The sequence below is a fragment of the Mobula hypostoma genome, chromosome 11 (genome assembly GCF_963921235.1).
Source record: "Mobula hypostoma chromosome 11, sMobHyp1.1, whole genome shotgun sequence".
NCBI classification, from domain to species: domain Eukaryota; kingdom Metazoa; phylum Chordata; class Chondrichthyes; order Myliobatiformes; family Myliobatidae; genus Mobula; species Mobula hypostoma.
The window spans coordinates 45,782,826-45,795,812 of record NC_086107.1 but is presented as its reverse complement, the minus strand read 5'-3'; the positions used below and the strand labels follow the sequence as shown (position 1 = coordinate 45,795,812).

At 42.5% G+C, this 12,987-nt stretch overlaps 1 protein-coding gene across 2 annotated transcripts in view; it reads left to right on the top strand.

Annotated features, from left to right (window-relative positions):
* The window catches only part of pik3c2a (phosphatidylinositol-4-phosphate 3-kinase, catalytic subunit type 2 alpha), a 157,791-nt gene that overhangs the window by 129,911 nt on the left and 14,893 nt on the right, over positions 1-12,987 (top strand). For both annotated transcript variants that reach the window (XM_063061943.1, XM_063061944.1), the window contains exons 21-29: positions 1,267-1,359; positions 1,834-1,963; positions 2,337-2,473; positions 4,493-4,662; positions 6,111-6,267; positions 8,656-8,765; positions 9,043-9,250; positions 11,343-11,467; positions 11,551-11,668. In XM_063061943.1, the coding sequence (XP_062918013.1) occupies positions 1,267-1,359; positions 1,834-1,963; positions 2,337-2,473; positions 4,493-4,662; positions 6,111-6,267; positions 8,656-8,765; positions 9,043-9,250; positions 11,343-11,467; positions 11,551-11,668 (1,248 nt within the window). The remainder of the gene's footprint in view (positions 1-1,266; positions 1,360-1,833; positions 1,964-2,336; positions 2,474-4,492; positions 4,663-6,110; positions 6,268-8,655; positions 8,766-9,042; positions 9,251-11,342; positions 11,468-11,550; positions 11,669-12,987) is intronic.

Sequence of the window (12,987 nt, the reverse complement as noted above, 5' to 3'; positions counted from 1 at the left end):
TGAAACAAGCATACTAATTAATTAGGTGCCGCCCGGCATGTAAATGTCGGCCCAGATCAGAGGCGATGCAATCGGCAATCGCCTCTGATCTGGTCCAACAATTACGTGCCAGGCGGCGCCTAATTAATTAGCATGTTTATTTCGGCTTTTTTCTTAAAGATGTGCTGTGTGCCTCCCGGCTACCGCTGCATTCTCCGCGAATCAGTACAGTATCTGTCTGCGGCCCAGGGGCTGGGGCACTGGGGTGTCATCTCATTGTCGATCAGGGCAGGCAGGTCATCTTCTCCTATCTTTGCCTGCCTTGATGTCGAAGGTCGAGGTTCCTCATCTGCTGTGGCTGATGTGGAAGGCTTGCTTGACTGCTGAGCCTCGCGCATTTTTAGATCATACAGTTCTTTGTAAGGACTCAAACCATCTTGCAAATATGCTCTAAACCAAAGAACCCTTTCAAAATTAAAGTTGTACTTTATTATTACTCATTCGGTTTCACTTGTTATCCTTTCCTCTTGCAATTGCATCAGCTCTTCGTCTATCAGTTCTTGGTCATGGGATGTCAAAACCTCTTCAACATCATCTTCGTAAACTTCCACAAGCCATCTCACTTTGTCCTTACTTCGTTCACCACGATCAAAATGCTTAATTATGTCTAGTTTTACGCTAAGTGTAACACCCTTATGAGCTCTTTTAGGCTTTTCCGATACCTTAGATCTCATCTTGCAAACGGCTGCTCACAGGCACATGTTAAAGCAATGCTGGCTAGAATGCCGTTCCAAATCTGGGGGAGAGCAGCTGCTCGGGGCGCGCGGCGCGCTGCCTTTTATCGTGTGCTGGTTTTTTTGCGTGCTGCTTTTCTTCGTAACAGTGAAAACACCTTCTGTTAGCGAAAATAGGTAACTAATGTAGGTCTTTCGTAACAGTGAGGTTTCGTAAAGCGAACGTTCGAAAAGCAGGGGACACCTGTATGCGGTTTCACAAGTTCAGAAAGCATTAATTCCACAAGACCATTGTTTAGCATTTAACTTGGTTAACATCATAGTTCTGGTTCCTTCAACCTTGTATATGCCATGATACAGTTTAATTCTCTCTGCAACTTTCCTACATCCCTGTCCAGAAGACTCATTCTAACCCCCGCCACATATTTAACATGTCAACATCCTTTAACTCGTGCAGGATTTGATGATTTTTTTGCGAAGTGCTGAAGTAACACTGCTCATTATTAACAAAACTTCCTTTTTCTCATGATGAACCTCCCTTTTCTGTTTCTAGGCTTGTTCCTTCTTCAACTCCAATGCTGTTCCATTGAAGTTAACACTGGTGAATGCTGATCCGCTGGGGGATGAAATCAATGTTATGTTTAAGGTATGTTAACAATTGCAGTCAAGCCTAATCTTATTAAAATTATAAGTGGAAGGAAGCCAGAAGTGAAGAGATTGTGTTTTAGCCTGCCCACGTCATCTGAAACAAATAGGTTAAATAGGTTATTTGGTTTTGTAGTTTCACCTTTAACTACCAAGGTCATTATTTGCTTCCATGTATTAAATGCTAAGATCACTGAAGCCTGTGTCTTTTGTTACTGATACAGCTTTATGAACTTCTGGTCTCTAGTCACAAAGGTTTTGCAGGTTTGGAACTGTTGGATAATTGAAATGAAAACGATATCTTTTAGATTTGTATATTAACACTATTGCTATATCATAATAATAGTCATCAGATTTTGTGTCATGGTTGCAAGCCAGGTTTCCAGTTCATTGCAGAATTTGACTTCAAGTTTGACAGTGACTGAAAAATGCTGGTTTACAGGCTTGTTTTAATAATGTTTCTGCTTGAACACAGATTGGGGAAGATTTGCGACAAGACATGCTGGCACTGCAGATGATCAAAATAATGGACAAAATCTGGCTTCAGGAGGGATTGGACTTGCGCATGGTCATTTTTAAATGTATTTCCACAGGGAAGGATAGAGGTATGTTATGTTTGGGTAGGAGTGCTGGTTTTACATAAGACTGCATTTTTTTTGTGACAAGTTGTATAAAATATCACAATTTTTTGGCACCTAATTACATCTGATGTTGCTTTGTGGAAACTTGTTTACATCTGTAAACTTCTTAAGATGATACTGCATTTATATGATGATGGGTGATGACAGAGATTAAATGCTAAACAGATACTTGGAACAAAAACAACTTCTGTTTCAAATGTTATGAATAATTTAGCAGCCAAGTCACAAACTGAATTGTTTATGATTCTGTTCAGAGCAAGGTAGAATTAACGGGAAGAATGAAATGTGCTGTTTTGAAGGATTGTTCTTCATTCAGATTTTATTCGCCCCTTTGTAGGTATGGTTGAACTTGTACCAGCTTCAGAAACTCTGAGAAAAATCCAAGTTGAGTATGGAGTAACGGGCTCCTTTAAGGATAAACCTCTAGCTGAGTGGCTCAGGAAGTACAACTCCACAGAGGAAGAATATGAGAAGGTGAGGTGCTGCCTGCAGTGAGCAGGAGGAGGGACTCGTGGTGAAGGTATATAATTTTTCATATTTGTATAGCTCTTTGGTCAAGGATGACTGACTTGTGCTCCAGTTCTGAAGAGCCAAATCTCAGAACGTTGCAAACTAGTCACCACATGGGTACCACTATGCCTAGGTCAACTAAATCAACACCATTTTTACCAGGAAAGGTTGTGTTGGTTGCTATCTGTATGTAAGTTATTGTTTTGTATTTATTGTTTCTTCATTTTGTTTTAGTAATGGAATTGGATTTAGAAAAACAAATTAAGAACAAGATAATGGTAAACACATTAATGGTTAAAATGTTTTTTTTTGCAAGATTTCATGCATGACTGTTTATTTACATAGTTGTTCTACAGGGTATCAACACACTCAGTTTGACGATGTAATGTATGGTTGTGATTAAGTCGGGTCCCCAACCTTTTTCACATTGAGGACCGGTTTCAAATGGACAATATTCTTGCAGACCGGCCGACCGGGGGGCGGTGGGGGGGGCGGGGGGTGGTAGGGTTGCCAACGAACAAGAGTAGCAGTCAAATACGTTGGGTTTACCCCGAGAAAGACTACAATGACCATGAAGCCTTGCGCGGGCACGAGTGCACATGCGTGATTTGCGCATGGGTGTACGTGCCAATTTTTTTCTACAAATCGTTTTTGGCGATTCTGTTGGGGGGGGCGGGGTGTTAACCACGAACGCTATAAAGTGTTAAGTGGGTGATTCACTCAATTTTGTTTCTAAAAGGGTTTATCTAACGAATTTAATATTAAACACACAGCGCATATTTTTCTCGCATGAATATAGCGATAAGTCAATTATCAGGGAAGTTTGAAGTAAGTGTTGAACGAACTGCCAGTAGGAGTGGTAGAGGCAGGTTCGGTATTATCATTTAAAGAAAAATTGAATAGGTATATCGACAGGAAAGGAATGGAGGGTTATGGGCTGAGTGCGGGTCGGTGGGACTAGGTGAAAGTAGCATTTGGCACGGACTAGAAGGGCAGAGATCGCCTGTTTCCGTGCTGTAATTGTTATATGTTTTATATATATATATATATATATATATATAGTTATAGACTTGAATGAAGTCAGGTCTCTGCTCAATGGCAACAAGGTCAAAAACAAATGAAGACCAAGGTTTTGCTTGTGATGCACACAGCACTACACATGTTCTCTCACTCACACATGCAGACCCTTTCATTTCAAGCTCACCAACTCACCTGCTTGCATTGACTTTAAACACTCACGCGCTCACTCACTCACTCAGCAGTTACATATACATCCTCACCACAAAGAGAGTGGTATGCTCTCACTCTTTTCCCGAGCCTCAGTTCCCATACATCCTTCACCCTGAATCTCCTCACCCCCTGCCCTCTCCACCCCACCCCCACCCCCCACGCCACATGTAATAGCTAAGGTGCTCAAGACTTCTGCACAGTACTGTATTTGTCAACGTGAAGCAGAGAGCTAGTTTGTAAATCTGGCAAGAGTAAAGGATGTTGGGAATGGTGAGGGTTTGGCACTACAGAAGTGGTGTGGGACAGATGACAGAGAAGGAGTGCCTGACAGACACCAGGCAATATCATATGATTCCAAACAGTTGGTTTATTGATCATTACAGAATGTCTCTGGTGCTTCGCACTCGTTCCCTTCACCCTTCTCCTTTTCCCAATCATGATTCCCCTTTCCCTGCCCCCTTCACATTCTCTGTCTACAATAGAGACCCATATCAGAATCAGATTTATCATCACTCACATTTGAAACATTAAATCATTTCACTCTCCATAAACACTGTCTATTTCCGATATTTCTGATCATCACTTCCTCCCATTTTCTTTGCTTTTCAAGCATTATTGTCATAATGCGCACCTCACTGCATGAATAGTTCTGCAGTTTTGTTGGGAAGAGCTGAACTATGTTTTAATTTTAGAGAATTATTCAGTAACTGCATTTGCAAGATCCCAAAAATATTTTAATTGTTCAATCTCCAGGCATCGGAAAACTTCATCTATTCATGTGCAGGATGCTGTGTTGCTACCTATGTGCTGGGGATATGTGATCGCCACAATGACAACATCATGCTCAGGTCAACTGGCCACATGTTCCATATCGATTTTGGCAAATTTCTTGGACATGCGCAGATGTTTGGAAGTTTTAAAAGGTAAATTTCCTCATAGTTGTTAGTCTTAACACCAATTTGGAATTTTTTTTTTGTCTTTCGATCTTGATTATTCCCATGAACTCCTAGCTGCTATCCCTCCTTTTACACTTCGTAAAATTTGAAGTCGTCTAAAACAGTACCGTCTATTCATCAACTCTGTACTTGCATTAGTACCAGATAATGGAATACATTAATGTATGCTCACCAGGTGTCCAAATCCCTCTATGGTTTATCCTCTTATCTTTGCCGTTGTTTCCAACCATATACCTCCTCTGCATTCTTCCAATTTTGGCTTCTTGATCCTCCCTGGATTTAACGGCACCCCTACTGGTGGACCTGTTTTAAACTTCCAGCAACCAGATATTAACAATCTCTGGGCCAGGTCCTCTGCCTGACTGTCTTTCTGCCCTCTCTGATCAAGCTTTTCATCGTCTTGTTTGACTTTTCATCCATCTGCTCCTGAGAAATGCCTTGATATATTAAATTTTCTATTAAAAAGATACAAGTTATTAAAGGTTTATTTCATGAAATTTGATAACCTGGTTGAAATTCTACAAAGAAACTAAAGATTTGCATTATAAAATACTCTACTTTTGTTTTAGGCTGGAAATATAACCTTATCACAGGTCATGCTTTCTTCTACTAAAATCTTTTGTACAGAGTAACATGGTGAGGAAAAGCTAATTAGCTGCCTTCAAAGTCAGATAAAGCAACCACATGGTTTAATTATGAGCAACACACACGGTGTTGGAGGAACTCAGCAGGTCAGGCAGTATCTCTGGAAGGGAATAAACAGTCACCGTTTCAGGTAGAGACCCTTCATCAGGACTGGAAAGGAAAGGGGGAAATGGACAGAATAAGAGAGTAGAGGGAAAAGGAGGAGTAAAGCTGGCATGTGATAGGTCAGACCAAGTGAGAAGGGGGGATGTGTGGGCGAGGAGGGATGTAGTAACTGGAAAGGAAAGAGGTAGACTGTCTGAACTTATCCGGCATTTTGTTGCTTAAGATTTCCAGCATCTGTAGTTTCTCTTGTGTTTATAGTTAATTATAAGTCTGTTTTAAATTGTTTATTGGTTCCGTGAATTTATTTTTTTTAAAAAAACAGTTGGAATTTTACTGACGTAATGTGGCCACTTGTTTTGATTTCAAACTGCTGTTGCCTGAGAGTAAGATGTGCATCTAGCTGTGTGGTCTGGGGGTGAGTTAGGCCAAGAAACTGGTACCTCTGTGTGTTGTTTCCACCTGAATGAAAGTGGATTATGACAGGGGATGGAATCGTTAGGTTACAAATCAGCCGCAGTGAACACTGTTGGAGTGTGTGAATATTAAGTCAAGATCTTGCTTGTTGTATATTGTTGTTGTATTATACAACAGTGCACTGGGGGGGGGGCAGGGAAGGGGGTGAAATGTAGTAGTCTGTGGACTGAAAATAATTTTTCCTCCTTCAGAGATCGAGCTCCTTTCGTGCTGACCTCTGACATGGCTTATGTAATTAATGGTGGGGAGAAGCCAACCAGCCGATTCCAATTGTTTGTGGATTTGTGCTGTCAGTCGTATAATCTCATCCGCAAGCATGCCAACCACTTCCTGAATCTCCTGTCACTGGTAATGTATAACCTGATTTGTGTAAAAGGTCATTGTTTGAGAAGCAGTTGGGTAAAACAGAGCAGCAACGTCAAGTTCAGCAAATGAAACGATGTTGAATGAGACCACTTCATGCTTTGGTTGCAGGTTGAACATCAATGCTCTGGTCTTCTGCCTGCTCTGGATCTTTTTATCGCTCCATCTCTATGGCTACTTTGGCATGGACTCTCCAGTCCGCACCGATGACCCCTTCTTCTGTCTTCAACCCCCCCCTCCTCTTCCTGGACACCCTGCTCAGGTCATTTGCCTGCTCTGTATCTTTTTATCGCTAACTACCAGCGAGACAGCAACTGCCTTGACTTTAACACTTCTCCCTCCAATTCTAACCTCACTCCCTCTGAACGGGCTGCTCTCCACTCTCTCTGCACTAATCCCAACCTCACCATCAAACCCGCAAATGGGGGGGTGGGTGCTGTAGTAGTCTGGAGGACTGACCTGTACCTTGCTGAGGCCAGATGGCCACACTCAGATACCTCTTCTTACTTACTCCTTGAACATTAGCACCAGGCCATTATCTCCCATATCATCACTGACCTTAGCGACTCTGGGGATCTCTCATCCACTGCCACCAGCCTCCTAGATCCCTTGCCCCACAACTGCATCTCTTCAATTTTGCACGCATCTGCCCTCACACCATCCTCCCACCACTACACCAGAGATAGGGTTCCTCTTGTCCTCATCTACCAACCCACGAGCCTCTGTGTTCAGCACATCTATCCCTCACCCTACTTCCCACTTTCTGCAGGGATCGCTCCCTACACGACTCCATTGTCCATTCGTCCCTCCCCACTGACCTCCCTCCTGGTACATATCCTTGCAAGCAGAACAAGTGCCATACCATCCCCCCCCACACCTCCTCCCTCGCTATCATTCAGGGCCCCAAACAGTCCTTCCAGGTGAGATGCGAGTCTGGGGTTATCTACTATACCGATGCTTGCAGTGGGACCTCCTGTATATCAGTGAGACCCGACATAGATTGGGAGTCCGCTTCGCCGAGCACCTTTGCTCCATCTCCCAAAAAAAGCAGGATTTTCCAGTGGCCACCTATTTCAATTCTACTTTCCATCCCCATTCTGACATGTCAGACCGTGGCCTCCTCTACTGCTGCCTTCAGGTTGGAGGAGCAGTGCCTTGTATTCCTTCTGGATAGCCTCCACCTGATGGCATGAACATCAATTTCTCGAACCTCGGGTAAATTGCACTCTCCTCCCCGCCCCCGAGCTTCACCATTCCTCATTCCCTTTTCCCACCCTCACCTCTCCTCACCTCCCTCTGGTGCTTCCCTTTCCCTTTTTCCATGGTCTTCCGTCCTCTCCTATTAGATTCCCCCTTCTTCAGCCCTTTATTTCTTTCACCAATTAACTGCCCAGCTCTTTACTTCATCCCCTCCTCCTCTCCATTTCATCTATCACCTGTCCACCTTGTACTTCCTCCCCTCCCCTCCCCTCACCTTCTTACCCTGACTCCTTCCCCCTTCCCTTCCACTCCTGATAAACGGTCTCGGCCCAAAACCTCGACCGTTTACTCCTTTCCTTAGATGTTGCTTGACTTGCTGAATTCCTCCAGCATTTTGTGTGTGTGTGTTGCTTTGGATTGCCGGCATCTGTAGATTTTCTTGTGTTTATCAATGAACACAGGCCTTGCCCCTGGCACTTCGGCACTTCATCAGAAAGGGAAGTTTTAAATATCAAGGACTGTATTCTGGTTCTGGATATTTGCAGGTTGATGCATTTTTTTTTTAGTTCTTTTTCTTGTATCATGTTACTGTGGTAACTGGAAATTATTTTTTTAAAAGTAAATATTTACTTTTTAGGAACTTTATGTGTTGACGCATTGCTACATGATCCCATTTTCTATTACTTGTTGTTGTATTGGGATTTGTTTATTACTGTCACATATACCACGATACAGTGAACAGTTTGTGATGCTGTTCATGCAGATCAAACCATTGCATAGTGCATTGTGGTAGAACAAGGTAAGCCAATAACAATGCAAAATAAAATGCAAAAGCTACAGAGGAAGAGATGTACAAGATCATATTGATGTAGATTGCGAGGTCTTGTTGTACAAGGGTCTGATAACAGCAGAATAGAAACTGTCCTGGAGCATCGTGGTATGTGCTTTCTTATTTTCACCCAGTGTGGGAGGTTGGCAGAGAAAATGTCCGGGGCCAGGTGAGGTCTTTGATTATGCTGGCTGCTTTACTGAGGCAGCAAGGAGTACAGCTAGAATCGTGGAGGGGCATACTTTAAGTAGTTCACTTCTCTGTTGAAAACCTCATGATTGATTCTTCATACAGTGAGAACTTCCACTGGTGTTTATTTTGTTTTAACTTTTATTTTCCCCCAGATGTTGTCTGCAGGATTACCTGAGGTCACCAACATACAAGACTTGAAATATGTCGAAGATGCTCTGCAGCCCCAGACCACTGACGCTGAAGCCACCATCTTTTTCACCAGGTGAGGTGACCAACATGAACTCCAAATTAAAGCAGGAGGAGGGTGGAGTGACCATAAAGGTTTTGTTGCCTTCCCCCGCCCCCCCCACCACCACCACCACCACCATGGTAAAGCACTAAGTTTGTATTTGCAGAATTGTCCCACCAGTGGATCACTTCCGGGAATTGTGTACTCAGCTAACATTGAATAACCCCAGAGTGCACACAGCAGCTAAATTTGAGAAATTGATACAGATGCAGTGTTAATTTTTTTTCTTTCAAATCCTGTTTTCCTTCAGGTTGATAGAATCCAGCCTGGGCAGTGTGGCAACCAAGTTTAACTTCCTCATTCACAACCTGGCACAGCTACGGTTTTCAGGGTTACCATCCAATGAGCAAGCCATCCTTTCATTCTCGCCAAAAACCTATTCTCTCAAACAAGACGGGCGAATCAAAGAAGTGACCATTTACACCTACCAGAAGAGGTACAACCCTGACAAATACTATGTAAGTATAAGGTGGCTTCTCTGACAAGACGAATTTCACAAATGCGGGTGAGTGTCAATCACTCGTGCTAGTCCAAGTTGCAGCCAGCCACTTCTATAATTCCGTTCTGTGTCATGTCGTATCTTAACTGCAGATTCTAGATGGGATGAAGGGTGTGTGCCTGTGATTTTCCCCATACATTTCATTTCCTGATGTGAGGTAGTATTGGGAGCACCAGGAAAAGGGAATGATTTCCTTCGGGAGATGGGCGTTTACTTAGGACTGTAAGCATCTAAGATTAGCTTTTGTTGTGCGTGGTGCCTGCCACTTCAGTTCTGAAAAGGAAGCTCTTCTACGGTTACATATTCGGATGTTAAACAGATGGAAGTGAACGTACTGAAAAGTGGATTGGCTAAAAAGTTATACAATTGGCTAAGAGGACCCTAACACTGAAATAAGTTTTCAAGGAAAAAATAATTTTCACTAGATCGATGTTTTGCAGCCAGCCAGAAGTGGTTGAAAATGAATTCCTTTTGTAGTTGTTCATTTGTTTAAGGTCCACTTAGAAGGAAGAAGTCCTGCCTATGAGAAACTCTCAGTTTATTGGGGCTTGAAGCATTTCTTCATTTGTTAAATTTTAGGTCTCAGTAGATATTTGGTGGAATATATGTTCCAGGATAAACTCCCAAAATGACATTGCCTTTAATTCTGAGAGAATTCATCCCTTTAGCTGAGCAAGAAAATCCAGCTCTGAAGTCACTAAAAACTTGTTTCAAAGTTCACCAGGGTGCCAATGAAGTATTTAGCCAGCAGAGAATATCACTACTGGCTTAATATGACCCAATGGAACAGTGAAATCCTCTGGTGCCCTGGAGAAAGGAGTGAAGGTCTCAGAGTGAGCAAAATTGGCTGTCGTTGCCAATCTGGGCCAGTATTTAAATTGTCTAAACAGCGCATTGTACCTCACACTAGGACCCAGGCACTGTCGCCGCATAAGGTCCTGGACCTAGACCACGCTGCTCACCAACTCGTTCTGGACCCATATTTCGTCGCCCAGCCTGAAGCCACTCTCAAGCTCTTCAAATCAGCTGAGTGCCCAGAGTGATCCAGCATCACACCCAGGCCAGTTGTATCAGCACTGAAATAGAATCTTCTCTGCCTGGGCCCCAACTTCTTCCGGCATCCAGAGCCATCCAACCTCGCTGTCGGGCCAGTCATACGGGCATCAGAACTTCATCTGCACTGATTCATCTTCCAAACTTGCCTCGCCATCACTCACCCCTTCACCGTTTGCGTCAATAATTTAACACAATTTACCTCAGAAGATGCATTTTTAGTGATGTTTTTGGTCAGATTTCTTAGCTTTTTGATTACTTGGAAGCTGTCACATTGGTAGCGCCATCTTAACCAGACGTAATATGGCACAGTAGGTTAATTGGTCACATGGGTTTAATTGGGCAGAAGGGCCTGTTACTGTACTGTATCTCCAAATAAATAAATAGGTTGAAATTTGGGGTTTTACTTCTCAGCGGACATGGTGTCTCAGGAATTCTTCAAAGCATTAGTAGATTATTTGTATTTTCAAAAGCATGGTCCTTTTAAAAGAAATTCAGCACGATGTCGTATTACATTCAAAATGCAAGTAAGTTTATGCCCTATCATTTTAAATTAAAGGAGCTCTCAGCATTCCAGTTGGATTCTTCTTATAAAAATGCTTAATGTGATCTTGCATTGAACCACATTCAACGGAAGAGGCTAAAACTCTTGCATTGTGCTGAACTGATTCAGGTGTTGAAGCTGATAGCACCTGAAGTGCAATGAATTTGTATCAAAGGAAGAAGAAGATTGACATGAACTTGAACTTCTCTCTTGCTTTTGAGTTATTTGCCAATAGAATTGTAATTGTGTGGATGTTGATTTAAGGGGTGATTGGATTTGACCTTTTGACCTTTTAAAGTTTTGACCTTTTGTTGTCTTCATTACCTTGATTAACAAGGAATTCCGGTTTTGCCAAAACCTTATTGTCTACAATACATCCTAGAAGCTTTTTAACAGTGAGAATGATGATGAATCAGGCAAATGAAGTTTAATGGCTGTCAATTTTACCGCACAGATATATGTGGTGAGGATATTGCGGGAAGGACAGATTGCACCAATGTTTGTCTTCAGAACATTTGATGAATTCCAAGAGCTCCACAACAAACTAGGCATCCTCTTCCCCCTGTGGAAGCTTCCAGGGTGGGTGTTGAATACACATAAGAAATACTTTGTTGTGAACGTTTTGTTTATTGCAATTTAGACAAAGGCCATTGTTTTTCCAGCTTCCCTAACAAAGTGGTCCTTGGCCGAACTCACATTAAGGATGTGGCCTCCAAGCGGAAGGTGGAGCTGAACAATTACGTACAATGTCTGATGAATAGCTCGACTGAAGTAACTGAGGTAAGTGAGTGGAATTGGAATCAAAATGAAGGCTCTCCAAAACCCAGCATCTGTCTGGACTGGCTGTTTTCTTCATTCTATGCATACTGACCAGAATAGAGTCGTGCAACACGATAGAACAGAAATAGGCCCTTTGGCCCATCTAATTCAAGCCCAACTATTAATCTGTACCCTTTGACCTGCACCCACTCCGTACCCTCCCAGCCATATACCTATCCAAATTTATCTTAAGTATTGAAATGCTGGCAGCTCATTCCACACTTCCACCACTCTGCGTGAAGATGTTCCTCTTCATGTTCTCCCTTAAACGTTTCACCTATTACCCTAACCTCTAGTTCTAGTCACACCCAACCTCAGTGGAAAACGCCTGCTTCCATTTACTCGACCTATATGCCTCATAATTTTGTATACATCAGTCAAAATTCCCCTCATTCTCTATGATCTAGGGAATAACCTTCTAAGCACTCTGATCTTCAAGAGGACCAATTTTGTCCATTGTATCCGTTTGCTTTTAGTATTTCTGTAGAAGCCCCTGGTATTCTCTTTCACCTTGTCTGCTAGGGTAACCTCATGCATTCTTTTAGCCCTCCTGATTTCCTTCTTAAGTGTCCTCTTGCATTTCCTATACTCCTCAAGTACATTATTTGTTCCTTCCTGCCTATACCTGCTATGTAGCTCCTTCTACTTAACCAGGGCCTCAATATCTCAGGAAAACTAAAGTTACCAAACCTGACAGGAACATACAAACTGTACTCTCAAAATTTCACTTTTGAGTGCCTCCTACTTACCAAGCACACCTTTGCTGAAAATAACCTGTCCCAATCCACTCTTGCCTGATCCTTTCCAATTTAGAATCTTAACCCAAGCACCAAGACCTACCCTTCTCAATAATTATCTTGAAACTAATGCATTATGATCACTCAACACAAAGTGTTCCCTCGCACAAACTTCTGTCGCCTGTCCTGTCTCATTCCCAAATAGGAGATGCAGCATCACACTCCCTTCAGTTGGCATTTCTATGTATTGATGAAGGAAACTCTTCTGAACACATTCAGCAAACTCCATCCCATCCAGCCCTGTAACAGTATGGGAGTCCCAGTCAATATGTGGAAAGCTTGAATCACTTATTATCATAACCTTGTGTTTCTTGCAACAGTCTGCGATATCTCTACAAACCTGCTTCTCTAAATCTCATTGATTTTTGGGTGGTCTGTAATATAATCCATTAATATAGTCATCACTTTCTTACAGCCTCACCAGATGAACATTCCAATCTATCCTATCTGAACACTGCCATGACATTTTCCCTGACTAGTAAT